The sequence below is a fragment of the Grammomys surdaster genome, unplaced genomic scaffold (assembly GCF_004785775.1).
Source record: "Grammomys surdaster isolate TR1022 unplaced genomic scaffold, NIH_TR_1.0 126531, whole genome shotgun sequence".
NCBI classification, from domain to species: Eukaryota; Metazoa; Chordata; class Mammalia; order Rodentia; family Muridae; genus Grammomys; species Grammomys surdaster.
The window spans coordinates 17,813,829-17,836,984 of record NW_021621323.1 but is presented as its reverse complement, the minus strand read 5'-3'; the positions used below and the strand labels follow the sequence as shown (position 1 = coordinate 17,836,984).

General features: G+C 35.4%; 1 protein-coding gene across 1 annotated transcript in view; it reads right to left on the bottom strand.

Annotated features, from left to right (window-relative positions):
• The window catches only part of Fnbp1l (formin binding protein 1 like), a 54,399-nt gene that overhangs the window by 13,575 nt on the left and 17,668 nt on the right, over positions 1 to 23,156 (bottom strand). The window contains exons 3-9 of the mRNA XM_028760350.1: positions 18,862 to 18,915; positions 17,518 to 17,665; positions 16,660 to 16,722; positions 11,743 to 11,847; positions 8,751 to 8,879; positions 7,060 to 7,206; positions 6,031 to 6,234 (exon numbers count right to left, since the gene is read on the bottom strand). Of these exons, the coding sequence (XP_028616183.1) occupies positions 6,031 to 6,234; positions 7,060 to 7,206; positions 8,751 to 8,879; positions 11,743 to 11,847; positions 16,660 to 16,722; positions 17,518 to 17,665; positions 18,862 to 18,915 (850 nt within the window). The remainder of the gene's footprint in view (positions 1 to 6,030; positions 6,235 to 7,059; positions 7,207 to 8,750; positions 8,880 to 11,742; positions 11,848 to 16,659; positions 16,723 to 17,517; positions 17,666 to 18,861; positions 18,916 to 23,156) is intronic.

The following is a 23,156-nucleotide window of genomic DNA, read 5'->3' as shown; positions in this document are numbered from 1 at the left end:
TATTTAATGTTGGTACAGTGTACAGATCAGCACACAGGGCTTACCATCTTCATCGACCACTGAATAGTTCAATGGAAAACAGAAAGAAATGGTAAATTATTCACATGAAATCATAATACAGAAGATGCAATAACCTATACTTTTTACAATATTAAAATAAATTATGTACACTTTACAATTCAAACAATTATGCCAGAAAAAAAATTTAAGCACACTTGGGAAAGCAAATTGCTTGCACACACACGCAAAAAAAAAAAAAAAAAAAAAGAAAGAAAGAAAGAAAAGAAGAAGAAGAAAGGAAAGCACACACTGATAATGGGCAGATATTTTCTAAATTTACTAAAACTCAAAAAAAAGTATATCATCCTACCATCATATATTTTCTTTTGAGAATTATGTGAGGGTGTTTACTCCTATCATTCATTTTCAGAAGCACTGATATTTGAAATGTGCTGACTGAAAAAGATCTAACATTAGCCATTTAAAAGGAAATTTATGAAATCTTTAAAAACTAGAATGTCCTTCTCGATGCTTTACAGAAAGCATCATTTCCTGAAGTTTCCTAATCTAAACACTATTTTAGATTTAAATATATCAAAGTTTGGTAAGGGTAACATTCTTAAGGTGTTGTGTTTTAAAAAATAAAAATAACACTTAAGAATTTGATGGGTTGATGACAGTTAAGCACATTATTTTCTAATCTATGACACCCAAAGGTATTAGCATATGTTGGACTATGGATTAAGTTATTTAAAAATAATATTCTCAATATAGAGAGAATCAAATTCTCTCTATATTATTAGACTCAAAGGTATAGGTTGAGTTTTGCTTTGAGTTTTTTATTTTTTAGGTTTTATTCTGAAATCAACATGCCTAAAAAACAGCCCTGAATTTACTTCACCTTTGGGAACCTGAATCCAGAGTTACCCTTTCAGAAGAGAAAGGCATGAGCAGAGTCCGAAGAGATCAACTATGGGTGCTCTTATGAATCAACGTATCACACACCATTCTGATACCAGGATTCTGCAAGTGGCCCAGAATGGATCACACATGACCACACACACACACACACACACACACACACACACACACACACACACACTGGCCTAGAATATGCATTAAACTTTACATATCTTCACACTCAGCACATTCCCTCATTTAGGGGGCCTGGAGACACATGTCAGTGGTAGACTATTTGCCTCACATGTGCAAGGCCATGGGTTCAATCCTCAGTATCCCTCATTAAAAAAAAAAAAAAAGTTCCTGTTTTCTAAATCATAATTTGTTTAAGGAAAGATAATATATGTCAGAAAATTTTCACATAAGAAATTAAAAGAAATTTAATAAATATCTAGCAAAAATATCTACCCCTTATCTCTGATGAGTTGGCCATGTTTATCAATGATCATGACAGAGAAGATGACATTTGCTATCCATTGTCTTTCTAAACTACACTTAACATTCTTTAGACTGTCAGTACTTTAAAGAAGAAAAAAATCAATTTATTTTGCTATCACAAAATTCACAGTGAGAAAAACAGGTAATTAAGAAAAAATATCCATAGTATTCTTAAACACTAACAAAATTGTATGAAAAGGAATAGTTAATTGAATTGCCTTATCTTTTATACTAATTTTCACTACTGAGTGATATAATTACTTTCCTAATTTATATTTTAATCTTTAGAGAAAATAGGATAATTATAGATGAAATATCAAATGTTTCTATTTTAGCTTATCTAGTTTTACTAAGTAGAAAATAAATTTAAATTCACTAAAAAAGTTCTCTAAGAACATAAATATTGGTTTTAATACATGTTCAAGGTAAAAATATCAGACTATCATATAGAAATAGTTTACAAATTAGAAAATTTCATCTAAGCACTACATCTTTGGGTAGTGCAAGATACAGGAGAACTAAAATTAAGTAAAGGAATGAAAATAATTAGATGTGTTTCATCTTAAAACAGGCCAAAACCCTGAGAATGTATTCTGAAATCTGTAGGATTATGTATAATTAAACATAAACATGGACTCCTATTATAAGCTAGGTAATTCTATTACTCTAAAAAGGAGTGTCTATAAAAACAAAATAAAGTAGTTACGGAGATAAAAAAAATGCTAATCTGTGTAGTAAGCCGTCAAGTTTGGGTGTATTTCCCAAACACCCACTTAGAACTTGAGATCACAGAGGGCAATTTTAGGACCTTATCCCTTGGAACAGATCCAGTGGCACAGCTATCAAACTCAGAAACATCGTTCTGATGGAACATTTTTCAAATCCTTAATTATGAGACTGCATACACCAGTTTTTCTTTAAAAGTAAACATATGTATATATGTATATATGTATGTGTTTTAGAAAAGCTACTTAGGCAACACAATATCCAACAAGACAGAAAATAGCTTCTGAACTGAAGGTACAACTCAGCAGCTAGAAGCCGTCCCAACACTTACACTATAAGCTTAGTGGATGAGCATCCACATAAATACACATAATGAAACAGTTTATTAAGGCTTACTTTCTTTGTGGAATTCTTGAGTGGAAAGAAAACATCTCTATCTCTAGTATTAATTTTCAAATATTATCTAGTAAACTTTGAAAGATCAATCAAAATATAAAAATTTCAATCCCAAAGATAAACACTTTCTTCCCTGTTCTGTACTCTAATCCTCTAGTTAGTTACTATGGCAACTTAGACATGGCGATTTCAGTTTTCCAGAATTATAAAAACAATGTGTGACAATTTAAAGCAATATATGAAAATAAATCTAATAATGTGTAAGCTAACAAGTTTTAAGTGCTGCAGTTGTAAAATTCTAACTGCAAATTGTTCAGTAAGAATGCTACACATTTAAGATTCTCTCTCCAGGCCTTATAGCTCTAAACTGCATTATTTTTTTCCATATAATTTAATTTACTATGTATTTCTATGAGAAGCAGCTTAAAAATTCTACCTCATAACTAAGGAAGGAAAAAAAGACAAAAAACAAAAGCAAAGTCTCTCACACAAGAATAAAAAGCTCTCCAGAGTGACAGCCTGGATGCTAGTCCACAAAATACAAACTCATTTGTGAGGAACCTCTCTAAGGGTCATGAATGGCCTCTATTATCCACACACAGCTAGGGAAGCTGAGAGGTAAAAAAGGTTGAAGATGCTAATACACTGGGTTGGTCTGTATTACTGCCATCAGTGTAGTTTGTCATACCGTCTTAATAGTTTAGAATAAAAAATAATGTGATCTTGCCCTAAACAAATACATTTTGTTCTTCAGGTGTCTAAAATGCACTTTAATTCTGGGAAAAGCTACAGAAAGGAAAGAGAAAGAAGACACTATTTGTATATTACTCTCAATAATCTAATACTACACATGGTTATCACACTTGTCTTTCAAATGTTCAAAACCTCCTATAAATTAATCTAAATTGCTGCTGTATAATTAAGAGAATTACCTAAAATTCAAACATAAAAGTGAAAAATTAGTAGGCTAGGAGAGTAGTTTAGTGATAAAATGTTTCATATACACAAAGACCTAGGTTCAATCTTCAGAACTATAAAAACAAAAATTAGTCCTATTAGCATAATGAAGTACCATTAATTTATTAGAAGTGTAACAGTCATTGGTAAGAAACACCAATGCACTTGAGTTTTTCTAGTCTGTACATTTTCATTTGCAGAGTACTATTAAAATACCTAATAGTATTTTGCCTAAGGCTGGTCAATTTTTAAAAAGTAAAAGGAAAACTACAGTAAAAAGGTTTATATTTAGTTCAAGAAGAAAACAAATTCCACATGGACATTACTCAATAATACTTAAGTATTTTATAGGCTTTATAATTTAGTAATAACTTCTAGTATATTAATTTGACATATAAGAATCTGTATTTAATATACTTATCTTCTTTATTTTATTTTTTTGCTTTTGGAGATATCACTTCTCTGTATAACCAAGACTGGTTTTAAATGTCATATGCAACCCAGATTAGCTTCAAATTCTATCCTCCTGCCTCAGGCTTCCAGGTGCTGTAATTACAAAGCTGCGTCTCACTCACATCGGCTTTTTAGTTTTTTATTAAGGTACTGGAAATTATATTTTATGCATCTAAAAGTAAGTAGGGCATAAAAATCAATCTTGACATTTTACTGTCAACAAAACAAGATTTTATAAGATTGGTAGGTGAAGTCAGCATTAGTGACAAATCATTACAAGAGCAACTCCAGTGACAAATTACTGAAAGTCTTAAAAATGTAAATACATTACAAGACAATGGTGGACATATGATTTCACATAAACAAAAAAAGCTAAAATATGACTGTACCCAGCACCCTCTTTATAATACCATTTTTTATGGTTGAACATTTCAAATGTTATAAAGAGGAGTTGTTTTTACTTGAGGGCAGCTATACTTAATTCTGTGGTGATTTTAAACTATGTCTTTATAGGAGAGCCTTATAATGAGGGTGGAGAGTATTGAAAAGCCACACTACACACACAATTAGGCCATCATGCATTTCAACCCATTATTAAACTTACCCCTCTTTTGAGGCTTCTGAAAGAAGGAATTCTGGGCTTCCCTGTTTTTATTTCATTCATACAATAATGCACGGGCTCAATGGAGAATGTGAGAAACTGGGACCCATTAGGAGTACTGGATGTGAATAAACTAGTAGGGGTTAAGGGTGGGGACTGTGGCTAATATGGAAATAAAGAAAGGAATCAATAAGCCAAATGTGCATAGTTTTTTGTCCTAAATGAAAATTCTATTTCTGGCAACACATTTTCACAAAATACACTTTAAATAAAATTTTCTATGAAAATAGAGAGTAAACATAGTTTTGCTAAAGCTATTATCTTTTAAAAGTCAGTTACTTTTAAACAATACCATTTCACTTTTTTACAAGCTGATAGATTAAAATATAGAGTATACAAATTATGTTAGAGAGAACAATATAACCTAGACTAAAAAATTTTTCTGGATTTTAGCATGTTAGCTTCATGATGGATTCTATACAGGTTATATTTAACTTGTACTTGTCAAGAGATAAAGGCATCAACTATAGTTAAAGTTATCACACAAAATACTTTTAAAACTGTATCTGATTACCATAAATAGGCAGAAAGCTTCCCATCATCCCTAGCTTTCCTCTCGCCATCTCTTCTTAAACAAGCACTTGGATCTTTCTAAGCTGCCCTGGCTAGTCTGCTGTGACCAAGAGAGGTCTCACCGCTCAACCTCTTCACTGAACAGTATTATTAAAAGCATAGGTAAAGCCCGAATCACTAATAAATGTATTTTTAAAGATACTAGCAGTTAGATAATTTGAGTTAAATTTTATATACTTTCATATTCCAAGATCTAAGTACTAAATTAAATAAGCACTAAATTAAATTACATAAACACATTTTAAAAATTACAGTATATCAGACAGAAGGAATACATCTCTGCTCCCCGGTGCAACACAATCACTAAATCGACAAGAAAGACAAAGCACTGGTCTATACCATTTGCTCATGTGGTGAGCTATGTTTGTTTAGCTTCCAAAATTAACAGTACATCAAAATCTGAGGTATGAAAAGGGCAAGACTCTCTTAGTAAACTAGAGGTTCCTAAAAGCTGAAGTTAATCAAGAACACTAAGCCCTTCTCATTAAACTCACATCTGGATAATAAAAGGTTATAGTAGTATGAGCTATAACACCTGACAGTGATTACCAGTGAGTTTAATCATTTATTCCAACTAAGAATCTCCACTGCAGTAACAGTAAAACATTGCCTTACAATTCTGACACTATATAAGTAAAATTGTAAAAACGTGTAATTTACCTAGATATTAAAACTTAGTTAATATTCTTCCACATTACTAAGTGCTCAAGGTACAAGACTGTCTTCTAATTAGTGAAAAATTAATTGAATTATTCAAGCTGAATGCAAGTATTCCTCTATTAGATGTAAATTATTATCCATTCAACGTCTTTTTCAACTTACTAAGTAAGAGTTTGATTAGAATATGGGGATTTCGTGGTTTTTACCTTAGGCTTCTTTCCAAAGAGCCAGAGTTTGCCCTTGGCCTTCCCTACTGTGGATTTGGAATCCATCTTGCCACTCTCCTGTTTGGATGCACTGATGGTCCCATCAGAAATGGTTCTGTAAATATGCTGACTGTAATCTTCAAATGGAAAGTCTCCTGGAGGTTCAAAGCCAGACTTGAAGGAATCTACTACCATTTGAGAATCCTATATATAAGAAACAGTTTTTTAAAAACAATTGTTAACAGTACATTAGCTTTCAAAAACTTTTAAATAAAACTTTACTAAAAGGCCTTTTCCTTTTTTAAAAAAAAAAAATTTAGGGATTCAGTTAGTTACAGGTAGGCTCTTTGCTACCATTGACTGAATAATGGCTTGCTGTGAAGACTGAAGTACACGGCACATATGTGACACTCTTCCAAAGTTAGTTCTTTTTCTTGTTTTCCCCTTGGAATGTCAGAGTCTACTTGTCCATGCTTCTTAGTAACTCAGTCAACATTTACTGAGAAATAACCAGATCTAAAACTGCTACCCTTTGGCTAAGCTGTGATGCTTCTAGATCTATGTTCTCAAGAACAAGAATGTGCTGTGTCCTTGACTCCTGACACCCTCCTCTTCTCCTCATGGTCACTAGTCTACATTGTTTCTTGATCAGCTCAAGCACTAACTCTTGCATTTAAGATGGACTACACAAGAATGTTTGGATAACACTAGATTGATCTAATCACATCCTTCTTTAAACTGTCATTAGAATAACAGCATAATATAATGTAAACACATAGTTCAAAGGTTATAATCTTGGAGTAGAAAGAAATAATGGAAAGGAGAGGGCTGCAGGTTTCTTTTAAAGAATAAGAATTTTAGAGTTGAACTTATTGCAGGAGTCTAACTTATGCAGGCTTTCTCATACAGAGTATAATTACGAAGCAAGCATTCCTTAGGTTACTTTAATCACTTCCCAAACCATTTCATTAACTTCAAATGCACAACTCTACCACATGCACAATGCAGAGACAATTATACGGTACTTACTCTTCTTTCATCAACTGATTTTGCTGCAAGAATCATTCCTTCTAAACATTTTGAGATGATAGGAATAACTTTGCGTTCTGAGTCTGCAAACCCTCTGTAACATTCACTGAGTTTAATTGTCCTTCGTTCATCCATTTCTTGTAGTTGCTAAAAATCCAGAATTCAAACAAGGAGGGAAACTGAAGTTTTTATTCTGAAGGAGAACAATTAGGGACCTCCCCAAAAATATTTCTTCCATATTATACTTTTATTTTTAGACTTTTCAATGGTGCTATATAGACTTAATAATTCTTACAATCTAAGACCTGTTAAATAACAAAAGAAGGATATAAGGCTTTTAATACTGATATTAAAAATTATCTAAAAGATTACATAATTGGCAACCAGGTCTCTGCTCCACACCTCTCCCACCCTTTTCTCTTGAACTGGGGTAGTTTTATGCTTTCAGGAAATGTTCCATTTAAACACTGAACTCTAGCATTAATCACCACCCCCTCTTTTAAAGCAATTATCTATAAGATACAAGTCTAGGATGTATCCTTAAACTGGTTCAGAGTACTTGATAAGACCTGGCTGAATGAAGGATCACAACTGATGGCATAAAGGCAGGACCCAGACCTTACTACAGTTTGCAGCTCAGAGCTGAGGGCATGAAAGGCAAACAGTAAGGCACATCACCAAAGCAGCGCACATGTTAAATTCCCCCATGTCCAAATTCACAATGGGAAACATGCTGAGACAGGCATGGTCAGTAAGTTGGAAGTCATCTGTGCACACTTGCTCTCAGCCAGCACTGGCCTTTCTTCTCACCTTCTCAAACCCTACTTCAGATCACTTTTTGTTGTTACTTTCTAAAGTCTGGAGACTTATTTTGATACCTTTGGTTTTTTAATTTGTTTGTTTGATCACAAAATGACAAGACTACTCTAAGCAAGCTCCAAAGTAGCCCCCAAACACAAAAGGTAATTTACTTATAAGCTGAATTTTTTGTGCCATAAATACTGCCATAGGGAGTTGCACTATTAGGAGGTGTGGCCTTGTTGGAGGAAGTGTGTCACTGGCCCTGAAGGCATATATATGCTTAAGCTCCATCCCACTGTTGAAACTAGTCTCCTGGCTGCCTTCGGATCTAGATGTAGAACTCCTAGCTCCTCCAGTACCAAATCTGCCTGCATGATGCCATACTTCCCACCATGATATTGGATTGGACCTCTGAACCTGTAAGCCAACCCCAATTAAATACTTGCCTTTATAAAAGTTGCCTTGTACATGGTATCTCTTCACAGCAATAAAACCCCAAACTAAGACAGTAACACTAATAATAAACATACAGAAAAGTCTGTGGTTTAAAAATAAGAACATCTACTTTTCAGATACAATTAGAATAAAATTTATCACCAGTGTATTTTATAACTAGTGAATTTAGAAATATTCTGATTTCTAAGATTTAATACTTGAGTTTTGGGACTAGAGCTGTATCATAGTGCAAAATGCTTTCTTACATCATGTAAAACCTTTTTTTTCCTAACTTAAAATTAACTTTTTAGCTAGGCATGGTGGTGCATGCCTTTAATCCCAGCCCTGGGAAAATAGGGGCAGGTGGGTTTCTATGAGCTCAGGCCAACCAGGGAAGATAAACAGTGAAATCTTGTCTCCAAAAAATTCTTTGAAATCAACTAGACTAAACTTACCTTGTAAATCTGAGGAATCACCACATAAAAATGTTTGTGCTGTTCTCCATTAAAATTTTGCAGCTGTGCAGCATATTCATTTTTATTCTCATCAGCCATGTGTGTACGAAGGTTCAACTGCTGTTTGGCCTACAGGCAAAATGGTCCAAATGATTACCAAAACCAAAGTAATTCATTTTTTTGAAAATTATCCAAACCTAAATTTTGTCATAGATAACCCAATAGCTAATGAAAATGCTTCCAGGTCTTACATAGTCTCCTTATGACAACAATGCCCTGCCCCTATGATAGCTTGCCTCTTTACAATAACCTAAATACTCTACGTACAAAGTTCACACAGAAAATAATAAATGATGTTATACCTTGAAACAGTACATTTTAAACATAAGAAAAACAGAGGAATATTTTTGACTATGAAAAGAGTAGTGAAATATTTCTTTACCCTATTAGAATTATGAAACTAAAATGATAATAGATGTAAGTAAAGATTAAAATGTGTTGGGAGGACTGTAATATTCAACAGTGTTTCAATCTCTATAAAACCGGAGGTACTTAGTCAAAATGCATTTAATTTCTTGCAGAAAATCAAAGGAATATTATCTTCACTGACAAGAGTATAAGTTTAATTGTTAGTTCTAACACACTGAGTATAAGCTAAACAAATATCCTAACTGATTGTGATGGTTTGAATATGCTTGGCCCAGGAAGTGGCTCTATTAGGAGGTGTAGTCTTGTTGGAAGCAGTGTATCATTATGGGCGTGGACTTTAAGACCCTCATTCTAGCTCCCTGGAAGCCAGTCTTTGTCTGCCTTTGGATGAAGATGTAGAACTCTCAGCTCCTGCAGCTCCACATCTGTCTGGAAGCTGCTAAGCTCACATCTTGACGATAATGGACTGAACCTCTGAACCTACAAGCCAGCTCCAATTAATTGTTGTCCTTATAAGAGTTGCCTTGGTCATCTGTTCACATCAGTAAAACCCTATCTAAGACGCTGATCTAAAATGGAAATAAACAAAATAAGAATTGGCTCCCCAGATTCAACACTACACACCAGGAGTCTACATACATGCAAGGCTGAGGCCAGAGTTGAAGCACAACCTGGCACAACATAGCAAAAAGAAAGGAGGAGAGGGAGGGTGAGAAGGAGTGTGAGTGTCCTGTGTGCTATGTAGACATCAGGACTATAAGTTACACAGTACACTAAGTATTGATAAGCCTCACTATGTTGTTTTTTTTTTTGGCTAATCCCAGCTCTATCTACCCCTCACTCCTAGGATGTTAGCTAGCTTTTACAGATGTAGTTACTTAGCTTCTAACTAACTATACTATACTAGTTACTATACCTTGCTAACTCAGAAATAAACCGACTATGGAAGCAGGATAGCTAAGATCATAGATAAGCCCACGAAACCTTATTTAATCCATGGCACATCAGAAGTCCCTGCAAGTAAATACTAAGTCCCTGCAAGTGAAACTAAATACTATGAGCCAAAGTACAATGTATTTCTACAGAGAAAAACATGAAACGAGACAAAACCTGAGATTCCTGCTTGGAATGTTTCTTTACACACATATCCCTTTTCTCCTTCTACCATAAACCACAAAGTGGGACAAAGATTCCAAGTCCTAGCCTCAAGTCCAACTGACCTGTCAGGGGGAACTCCTTCAGGTCCCCCAGCCACAGGCTGTGAATCTCATGGGCTAGGATGGAAGTTTCAGTAGGGTATACAAAAGAATAAGGCTACAAGCTCGAACGATTGAAGCCTAGTCTAATTTTTTAATATTAAAGAGATTTCAAATAATTGAACATTAAACCATGAACACTGAAGTTCTGAAAAAGTTAGGACAAACTAACTAGCAGCCATATTACATCTAGGTTTCAAGATGCTTAGTGAGCATGTGAAGCTATCCCTGTAGACAAATTGAACACGTTAAATGTGAGTCCACTAAACAAGTAACTTTAAATGGCCTATGACATAAATTTGAATAACCATCATTTGATAATGACTCAAAGTGTTTAAAAGTGAATGTCAACCTTGTCCCATGTGCAAAATAGTGTTGTTATTAACATTACTATCGAGTAACACAGTATTCAATTACAAACATGGCAAAATGTTAGAAAAGAAATTATATAATTAAAGCTAATAATAAATAAAGATGTCCATACAAATTTTAAATACAGTCTTTGTAAGAGGCACATCCTCATACCAAGACACATGTAAAGACAAGGATTCCAGATAATCATGAACTCAATGGGAGTCAGTTCAAACATCATGTTGGCTAGATCATAAACACTCAGGTCATATTAACAAGAATTTAGTGCTCAGACAAGGCAGGTAGTCAAAATCAGAACTGATCAGACGACAGTATTACAGTTAGTTTCAGAATTATTATTATTCAAAAACTTTTATTTAAAAATGTATTTGACATTTGTCTTTCTAACTCAAAATGTTCAACAGAGATGAGTACAGCCTATATAAGGAAATAATAAAGACAGTGGGGCAGGGGCTAACTACACTCTACCAACTGACAAAGGAGAAACTAAGAAACAGCAGTTACGAGACCAATCAATCCTACCAGCAGCTGAGAATCAATGACAAGACTGATTGAGTAAACAGGTAACATGGTGACAGCTCAATGCTTATGTTCTGTAAGGCTGATGAAGAGTACTACTGAGTCACACCCAATTTGCATACTATATGGCTATATCTCAGTCTTTTTACTCAATTTAGGAATAGGGAAGAAAAACATCCTAGTAGCCAGTTTCTTCTGAGCATTATGAATGCACCTAAGGCATTATGTTATCAGTTTTCCTTCTCAGACCAAGTAAGCAACATTTGCCTATTTTAGACTTAGATAAAATAATGATGCAAAAGGTGTGCCTTCTTTCCATGCATATAATATTTGGTTATCAATGTAGGACTGTTGACTGCATGCAATGAATACACACTAGTGATAATATTGTTTTAAAGCAAGTTTGGAATTCTTACCTTTTCAACATCTGCCTTGGTCGCATTAGTATCATTATCCAATCTTTCATAACTCTGCTGTGCTTTCTCGGCTTCTCTACATTCTCTTTCAAATTTCTTTTTACTCTGTAAAGAAAATTTTTAAAACTTATTTGTGAAGTAGCTTAAATGTTCCCAGTGTGTATCATGTAAAAATGAACTGAACAATGAAAGTAAAATTTGTCCTAATTTGGAAAATTAAATATATTATTATAACTAACTTATATTGCTTCTAATATTTATATGTCTTAAATATCAGTTATTAGCTGTTGACAATAAAGAAAAATAACATGAACATGACTAATACTAAAGACATATCTAATTCTCTGTCCACAACAAGAAAAATTTTTATTATAAATGAGTCTTCATTGGTTGGTTTTGGTGTTTGCTTCCATGTATTTTATTATAGGAGCACAACACAGTTAAAATGTAGAAATATCCCTTCAAAGTAGTTTGACGTTTCTATCAGATATCTCAGGAATATTAGCAGAGACACAAGACTACTTGTTTTTGTGTTGAGTTTTTCCTTAAACCAACAAAAACAGGGTTTTGCTATGTGGTCCAAGCCGGTCTGGAATTCACTTGTGTAGTTCAACCTGTCCTTGAAGATTTAATCTTCCTGCCTCAGCCTCACAGTGCTAGGGTACATGTGTCACCACATCCAAGTTTTATCTAATTCAAGTTACTATTACTTTTAAAAAGCTATTTACGATTGCTCAATAAAGTACTTGAGCTCTTGTAGAGGACTGGGTTGGGTCCCAGTATCCACAAGATTGACTTGTGGTCTAAGAACTCCAGTTCTAGGGAATTGATACCCCTTTTCTGGCCTCCAAGGGCAGTAGGCACAAACAAGTGCACATAAAAACATGCAGGGAAACTCACCTATTCATAAAAATATGCTCATTCATAAAAATAACAAATTTAAAAGCTATTTACAACTGTGATATATACACATGCACACAAGTTTGATTTTCAATATACACTTAGTGTTAATTCAACCCACATTATTGAAATCTATCAATTTTGTTCTCTGGTTTCATTTTCTCCTAACAGTTTCTAATCTGTGTAAGTTTGAACTCATACCAGCTATCCTAGTATGCAGGTGTTTTCTTGGGGTTTCTCTTTCCTATAATCCTATGGATACCTTGCACCTCTGTTATCTGGATACATTAGGTTCACTATCATTCTGCAGGATCACATTCAGCAGTAGCTTTCAAGAAGGTTTGTAAAATATAATTTTTGAGGTGAGAAATGTTTTTATTGTTACCACCCATTCCATCCCATCCTCAGCCACCATATCTAGACTTTCTGAACTCCACCCACCGGGACAGCCCTTTACCACCACTTTTAAGTGACTGAGCATAAAGTTGGAAACAGTTTCCTTTAGAAATTTAAAAGTACTACTCTATCATTTTCTGGTTTATATATTAGTAGGTTGAGATATGTCCAATCCTATTCTAATTCCTGATTCATTGTAAAAGGCGTGTTTATTTTTTTGTTGCATCGTTTTGGTTCTGTGACTAAATCTGTTTCTCAGGTATCTGGAACCTCTTCTAAAGAGTTTTGAGATGTCATGTTCATAAGCTGTTTAAGAAAATGTTAAAGCATTTGTTTATATATCTATTTAAGTGTGCGTGCACTCACAGAGGTCAGGGGTACATGTGTAGGAGTCAGCTATCTCCTCCCACCACTGGTCATGGGGTGAGGACTGGAATGGAGTGCTGAGCCACCTTGTCAGCCCTTGCGAGGATAAGTGTTGATAGCTCACAGCTCTGGATGCTGGCAAATTCTTTCCTCCAGAAATTCAGGACTTTACATTTGAAAGCATTTTTTTCCTTGACTTACTTTTATCCATCTTTTTTAAAATCTAGCATGGTTATTTTGGAAAAGAAACTGCTAAATGAAATTTTCTAATTTTATTATGTTGTTTCGTACTTTTAACCTGTTATTTTTACTTTCTGAAAGACATCTTCAATTTTGTCTTTTTCTCATGAACTTTTCCTTTCTTTCTCCCTATATGAAGTTCTTTTGTTATTTACATCTTCAATTTTAATAGTATTTACCTTTATTTCCATGAATATAGCATTTCCTCTAGTCCACAGAGAAAATTAATACTGGTTTTGGATATTTTTGTTTTTAAGTTTTTTACCTTTCATAAAGTTGCTGTTTCTTCTAAGTTGTTTTTTCTTCTATATTATTGTGATCCCTGATCTGGTATTTTCTTTCACTGTCTGGGAATCCTTCTCTGTGTGCTGTTATTTTAAACTCCATTAAATACACTCTAGGTGGGGCTGGCTAACCCTGGTCTTTCCCTCTGGCATGAAGCAACCAGGTAGTTTCCTTGGAAACTCCTATGTAGTTCCCCGAATCTGTGACTCGAGTTTGTGAGACTCCCCAGAGAGCCTCTCTTGAGTCTGTGCCCTGGAAAATCCTTTATGATCTGTGTTCTGAGAATTATTCAGAAAAAGAAAGCAGGAGACTTGAGTATTTTGTACTTACACAATTCCACCGTCGTCCAGTGGCTATGGGTTAATAATTTTGACACAAATTGAGGCTAGTTACAAACAAGTGTTTTATATTATGTATCTTATTTGTGGAAAAACATATACTTTTCTTGGAACAGCGAAGCAATCACAAGTACAAATGAATTAAAACTATTCCTTTCCCCATGTATAATCATACAATATAGAAATGACATCTGCTCCACTCTTCCGTAGCAGAACCTGCCTTTCAACACAGAGGCTACTGATAGCTGTGGCTTGCTGTACCACTCTCCCCACAGCCTCATCAGAGGCACCTAGGAGGAAGTCTGCTGGGGTTTCTGCCAGTTTTATGTCCTTGATTTAAAAAGAACAATGAGAAAAGAAATGTTCCTTTTTTCTTGCCCCTGGCTGCAGCAAAGCTGAAGAATAAGAAACAACACAATGCAGTGACGTAAGCACAGAGCACATGTAGCACTAGTGACATCGCTCCACATCTGACTACTGGAGCTGCTGTTTCTGAGCTCTGTTCTTAGGAAACTGTAAGGTGTCATCTGGAGCCTCCTGACTGCTTCATATAGCATCTAACATTAATCTCCGTAGATTCTGACCACTCTGTCAAGATCTCCTTCATGGACCACTCTCTTCTGCCCTCCTTTTAAATGGCATTGTTCACCCTGGGAGTAGTGACTTCTTCCTTTCACCTTCTTCCTTCAATTGTTTCACATTCCTCACTTCCCCAGTTGGTTATAGCTGCCTTCCACTATTTCAGATACATTAAACTTCTATAATTTTGTTTTGACTAAAAAGAAAAAGAATTAGGAAACAGGATCCTATATTTGTTTCAACATATTAAATATAAATTTCGCCGGTCTCTTTCACTGGACTCCAGGCTCCACAAAAATTAAAAGCCATGTCATATTTACTTATGAACATATAGGGACCAGTACAAGTAAACCCTGGCTGGCTAGGGTTAAATTTACTTTTTCATAATATTGTTATGACTTGAAAAAATGCATTATTTGAAATACCTAACTTTTGTAATGGTTCTGTCTTATTTTATAACTTTGTAACTTTCCTTAATAACTGCCAATCTACAGGGGAGTCAGCACATATTGTAAACAGACTTATGTCAACACCCATTTCTAGAGGAACCAGTACCTCCTGAGTATAGGAGTATGTTATTCTGTGCAAATGAAAATAGAGACTTTCTCTCATACTTATTAGATGGCAGATACTAAGGATGCCACTGGCAGTAATTTAAATTTTAATAACTAAAAATCCTCCCTTAAAGTCTTGGTGAAACCAATTATAAAGAAAATGAAAAAGGCTATTCATATATCTAAGAATTCTAAATCAGCACTGGTGATTAAAAATCATTGACACTTAAATAGAAATAGAATCTAAGTTTTAAATATTCATCTTAACAGGAAAACATAAAAACATAGCATGAGTATGCATCAACTTTCAAAATGCCAAAGATTTCACCAGAGTGCCTTGCATGAACTTGTAAATATTCAGTCTCCAAGCCATTCTGACCATCACAACTAGACAAACTAAGTACACAAACAGTTTTCTTCAGCACAATTCTTAAAGACTATAGTATTTACTGTAAAAACTGCTAGCAAAGAGCCAATCACTTGGCAATGTGACCATGTAAAAAGTCTCCTATACCACAAAGTCCTTCAATCTAGCATATCCAGTAAACAAGACTCCAGTGTCGATGTGGACACCTTGCTTATAACAAAACCTTTTTAAAAATCCACATTATAAAGGACCTTAGGGAAAGTTTAAGTAGACAGTATGTTTTCTAAGTCTGTTCTGTAAGTTCTTTTTCTTCAGTTAGAAGCTTACAGAATTAATGGACTACTAAGCTAGAAGAAACACTTCCTATAAGGTAGTCCTTGCTCTTCTGTATTCATAAAGAGGTCAAGAGAAATCCAGTCTATAAAAACATTCAAAAACTACAATCTTAGTTCTCTCCTCTAGGGCAAACAGTCTCCCAAGATAAGTATTTCCTAATTCTCCAAACCCCACTTATTGGACAACTATCTCTAGTATTTACCAGGATATGTAGACTAGAGAATTTGTCCCACTATTTACACAGGGAGAAAGGAAAAGAGAATGAGCTTAGCCCTCCTTATATTTCTTGGTTACTAAACAACAAAACTAATGGCAGATTGTGAATAATAGCTCACCTACTACACAGCCCACAGAATGAGACCCTAGCACACCCTCCGGGGGCAGGTGTGGGGAGACAGGTGTGGGGGAGGCTGGTGGGAAATAGCTTGGTGGGCAATGGTACTTGCTGCCAAACCTAACGCACTGAGAGCATGTGACTCAGATGTAAAGCTTAATGGGGCTTAAGGGTAAGTCAGTCTGTACATTTCTGATTAACCGTGAAAGCACTGGTACTCACATTATCCATCTGTTTCCAACACATGTCAAGGTATTGTTGAGCTTTTCGTCCTTCTTGGAGATGCTGAAGATTATAACCATCAACAAACAAACAGAACAAACAAAATTAATTACATTTACATATAAGGAAATCCCAACATCCTCAAAAGGCTCTTAACTTTTTTTTCAAGGTGATAAAATATATACATGTATATATAGTTATGCATCTTTAGAGTTAGGAAGAGAGTTAAAAAAACTTATTTAAAATACATCTTATAGGTTACTTTAATACTTTTAAAATAACCTTTAAAATAGGCATAATATTAAAGAAAATAATGATCATCTTCATAGGACTTCATATAGACTTTTTCTATAAAGAGTCAGGTAACAAGTAATACATATTTAGGTTTGCAAGCCAAACAGTATTCTGTCTACAGTTGTGTAGCCATAGGAAATACCACACCCAATGAATGCAAATTAAACTTTATGGACACTGAAATTCAAATTTTATAAAATTTTACATGCCACAGAATATTTACTTTTTAGTACTTCTTCAACCACCTAAACATATAAAGTATTTTTAGTTTATGGGATCTAGGAAACAAAAATAAGTGATAGGCTGTATTTGGTCTGTGGGCTATATGTTGCCAAACCCTGATCTTAAATTCAGATTGTAAACTGGTAACCATATCCCACAGTTTTTCTTTTTTACTGATTTTTTTTTCGCAGCATATTCTCATCTCACAATTTTTAATTGAAGGAAATTTAGTAATATAGAAAACCAGTTTTGAAGCGAACATTTAGTTCTAAAAAGAAAAAAATTATTTTCTGAAACTATTTCATAAGACTGTTGTCATTAGATAAAAATGATAAATGTTACCATTTTCCTTTCTGTTTTCAGATCATGGGCATATCTCATTAACTCCCCATATACTCTGTGTGCCATTTCTTCTGCTACTACCTCTCGCTGTCCTGCATAGTCGTTTAACTCATTAAGGATGTTAAAAAAGGCGATACATGACGTAAACCTGGCAAAACATATGAAAAAAATGAGATTTATTTTTGCTACCATTACAATTTTTTGGTGAAGTATTTTTGGTGTCTAAATGTTGATAAGCCTTAATATACTCAACCTACTCCCAGCTACTGGTTCTAAATTAACCACGGATGGAAAGAAAACCTGCATTAAGCTCAAGTTGTACATGTTTAAGTATCTTTACATAGCCTTTAATTTATAAATGAAGGGATATTTGGGGTCAAAATATAATAAGAATACTACCTGCAGGCTCTTTTGACATAGTGGAATCTTTAGGTTGCCAACTGACTGGCCTGAGCTTGGGAATCACTTGGGTGGATTCCTAGACTTGGCAGCTGAACCTGTTGCAGAGATGATGTGCTTGTTCTCGAGGACAGAACCTGCCAATCATACCACTCAAATTCATCTTGATAGCTGATCTACAGAACTTTGCTATCAGCTCTGGATACAGCTGCCTGTATGCCTGCCCACATCCTGAATGGAAATGTACCATTATGGTTGGCACCAAAGAGGGATAAAGGGGGCAAAATAAGGGTAAAAATGTGTGCGAAGGGAAGGAGAGAAACAAAGAAAATTACTGTGTTAAAATGTACATATCTACTTGGAACACACCAAGGAATACTCTTAAACTGAGGGCTCAGGGAAGGCTGGCTCCCTTAAGAATGCTAAGAACCAATAATATATACAAAAAGCTGTTAAATTTAATCTCATTTAATTTCTACAGCTTACAACCACCTGCATATTAAGATCTCCAAAAACCCCAAAAGAAATTTCTCATCTTTTATTCAGGACTCAAAAATTATTCCCCTAATTTCATCATTTTCATTATCCTGAAAGGCAAAGCCTTAGAAAGCTGATGACAACATCACAATGAAGTGTGAGAAAACACCTTTCTGCTGGAGACTAAACAAGGGAAGCCAAATCCCGGTCTAAATCTTACTTGGAAATCCCACTTTCATTTATTCTTAAAAAAAGAAAAAGAAAACTGACTATTGATTACATTCATTAAATTGTCTATCCTCAAAACATAAATAGTAGTTTGTTTGTATAAATATTGTGATGTTTTTATTAAAACAACTTTAAAGAAAAACTTAATGAGATTATTACAGAATAGTTTACAAAGTAATAAAGTTTATATATGATGTCCTGAACATTGTCAATGTGCAATAACTAACAGGTGAGATTTACCTTGGTTCTTCATCTTTGGAGGAGCGTTTGGGACAGTACTTCTTAACCAGATTTCTATAGGAAGAAAAGTTTTGATTTTATAAACAATACTTCTGAAATAAAAGTTTTAGCTTAAAATTTACCAATTTCATTAAGGACTTAAGAAAAGACTATTGTACATAAAACCCTGAGAACAACAACAAAGTCACCTTCAAACACTAACATAATAATAAATGATCACTATTTACATTTTATTCTTAAAATAGTAACACTATTTCTATTTATGGTATTGTAATTACAGTTAGATTATGTATAAACTACAAGGAATAATAGGAAAATAATATTCAGTATATGAAACTGAGTGATGGAACAAAAACATATATCAAAGAAATACCATCACTCTCTTATTTGACAAATCAGTTATTTTTAATAGTAACTGAGACAAAATATAAACAGATGCTAAAGGAGATAAAGAGCAGCTGGCCACCATCCTCTACCATGCTATAAGGAAATCATGTGACTCACTCCCCATTTTAAAGTGTGGGGCCTCTTTCATTCTAAAAGATGCTCTACTAGCAACCACACCCTGTCCTCTAGCTTCCCTTTCTTTTTCTTTTTTCATCTTATAATTTTTTATTGGATATTTTATTTACATTTTGGATGTTATCGCCTTACCCCATTCCCATCCACCCCCCTGCCCAGGAACCCCCTATCCCATCCGCCCTCCTCCTGCTTCTATGAGGATGTACCCTCACCCACTCTCACCTCCCCACCCTCACTCAAATTCCCTCACATTCGGAGTCCAGCCTTCATGGGACCAAGGATCTTCTCTCCAACCTATGCTGACAAGGCCATCTCCCTTACATATACAGCTGGAGTCATGGGTCCCCCTCTATGTGCTCCCAGGCTGGTGGTTTAGACCCTGGGAGCTCTGGTTGGTTGGTATTGTTGCTCTCCTCATGGGGCCGCAGACCCTTTCAGCTCTTTCAGTCTTCTCTCTGACTTCTCCACTGGGACTCCCTTGACCAGTTCAATGGTTAGCTGTGAGCATCTGCCTCTGAATATATCAGACTCTTGCAGACCTCTAAGGAGACAGCTATATCGGGCTCCTGTCAGCATGCACTTCCTGACATCCACATCGGCGTCTACTTTTGGTGACAGGTGGAAAGGTCTCCAGACGGCCCCTCCTTCAGTTTCTGTCCCACACTTTGTCTACATATTTGTTCCCTTGAATATTTTGTCACTCCTTCTGAGAAGGACCGAAGCACCCACACTTGGTCTTCCTTCTTCATGAGCTTCATGTGGTCTGTGAGTTGACTCTTGGGTATTTCGAGCTTCTGGGCTAATATTCAATTATCAGTGAGTGAATATCATGTGTGTTCTTTTGTGATTGGGTTACCTCACTTAGGATTTTCTAGTTCCATCCATTTACCTAAGAATTTTTTGTATCCATTCCTCTGTTGAAGGACTTCCCTTTTTCCTTTGGCAAATAATCACATTCCAACCTGTGACTATGTGTGCCCACATTCCCATCTACACTTACCATTCTTATCTAGAATACTACCTTACTTCATACATATGAAATTAGCTATATGCTAGTACAGAGACTTTGGAGATAGACTGGGATATACAGGCTTGAATGCTGGCTAAATGATGTTTATATGACCCACAACAATTTAAACTTCTCTGTTCCTCAGATTCCTATATGGTGTTAACAGTGCCTACTCCATAGATTTCTGAGAAATTACTGGGATAAAACATTGACCACAATGCTTTACATATAATAGATTTGCTTTACAATATATGGACCACTCAGGGCCCAGATTTTTGAAAACTTTGTGTGTGAGTGCAGGTGCACAGCTGTGGAGAACAATCAGGTGTTGCCCTCTTTCTTTCACCCTGTTTGAGCCCTTGTTCAACACTGCATTTAGCAGGCTAGCTGGTCTCAAACTTCTTCTGGAGATTCTTCTGCTTTCATCTCCCGTCTTGCCCCACAAGTGCTTAATGGCATCCATGAGATGCCATGTCCAGTGTTACATGAGTTCTGGGAATTCAAACTCAGCTTCTCATGCTTGAATAACAAGCACTTTAAACCACTGAACCATCTCTCCACAACCTGAGAGACTTTTTGAAGAGTAATTTTGTGTCTGCTAAATCAAAAATTAAAAAAAAAAACAAGACACACACAAACATACACACACATATATGTATATAAAATCTCTTAACATACTTTTTGGTGTTTAATTTATATTGTATTTTCCAAAAGTCTAAGAATAAATGGAATGAAAACTAAGAAGAAACTAGCCTATCATCGTGATTTAAACATAATCATTCAATTATTTTCAGAACAAATTAATTCCACTTATAATTTAGCTTATTGAGACCACAAATAATTATGTGCTATGTACTAGGTGCTGTGCAAGCTACCAGGAGTGCTGAAAATGAAAAAGAGATCCATGCTCAAGATACTCTCCTAAGGCAGCTGCTACCAGTAATTACAAGGTGTAGCATGGCCAGGGCTGGATACAATACAGAGAAGGTGCTGTGACAAAAACAAAAAGCTACCACTGATGAAGTGAGAAATGGTGAAAACTTCAGTGCCGATCATCAAGAAAACCACAGTAACCATTAGAAAGTACAGGTTGAAAGTAGTAGGACTTAGGTGTGATTTTAATCAAAATATGAATATTTAAGAAAAGATGACATACTACTCATTTTATTCTTGTTTCTGTTGCGATGATAAAACACCCTGAAAAATTACTTAGGAGAGAAAGGGTTTATTCAGTTTACAACTGCAGGTTCTGTCAAGTTAGGAACTTGCAGCAGCTAGACAGAGTCATAATCAAGAGCCAAAAGAGAACAGAGCACATGTGCTCACCTCAGCTCTTCTATTATACAGCCTAAGACCCAAACTCAGGGTGATCCACCCACCATGGCCAGGCCTTCTTACCTCAGCTAATGTAATAAAGACAACCTCTCACAGACTAACAATCCCCACAGGCTAACCAGATCATAACAGCCTCTCACTGAGACTCACTTCTCAGGGAATTCCAGATTGTGTCAAGTTGACAATTGAAACTAAACATCACCATGTTTACACACACACACACACACACACACACACAATTTTTAAGCAACTATATAGGTTCATGCACAAACATTTTAATAAATAATATTACTGATCTAGACTGGTAAATACAGATACTTCTAAACAGTATTACATGAAGAGACTACACAGCTCTTAAAACAGCTTTTAGTAAAGAGGAAAGGCTAACATGTCCAGTTCTCTGACTATCTGTGTAAAGAGGAAAGGCTAACATGTCCAATTCTCTGACTATCTGTGTAAAGAGCTAAATAGAAATTAGGAAATTGGAAAGCCCTGAGGGGAATTCTAAGTACAATGAGCAAAGAGTAAGAAGCAAGAAGGAAATTCATGAAGAACTCTAAGTGGGCTTTATGTTGCTGGCACATCAAAAATGAACCAGAGAATGTCTGGCACTAATGTAGAAAGGATAAAAGGGAACATAAAAAAAAAACCCTAGTCATAATAATGAACACTAATACTCTTAACCATGGTTAAGTACCAGAAACATAACCAAAACTCACTGTAGTACCTAGATTAATCTCACAGTTCACCCAAATACCAGCAAAGATACTAAGTGCTAATCATTATTTCAGATGTTAGAATGATAGAAGAGTCCAAACTATCAAACTAGTAGTTATGCAAAATCTACAGTCATTCTGAAAGGAACCCGAAAAGGGAAGATATGAGGAAGAGATGACAAATCTAGGAGTTAATTATATAAGCAAATCCAGAGAAACAAAAATAGATAAGTAGTTGCCCAAACCAGGAAAAAGAGGAAATTACTAGGGATGGGTACAAAGTTTATTTCTGTGATGATAAAAATGTTCTAAAATTATAGGGCTCTGGAGATGGCTGACTCCTGAAGTGTTTGCTGTGAAGCATGAAGACCAGAATTCATCTCAAGCACTCAAGTAAAAAGAGGCACTTGGAGCAAGGCACACCTGCAATCCCACTGTTATGGAGGCGCACAGTGGATATCAAAGCTTGCTGGTAGCCAGCCAGTCAGTCTAGCCAAATCAGCAAGCTTATTACAAGATTTAGTCAGAGATGTCTCAAAAAATAAGAAGGGAAGCCCTTAGGACTCAGCACTCAGGAGGCAGGGCCAGCCTGGCATACACAGTGAGTTCCAGGCCAGCCAGAGATACATGGTAAGACTCTGTATGTACACACACACACACACACACACACACACACAGAGAGAGAGAGAGAGAGAGAGAGAGAGAGAGAGAGA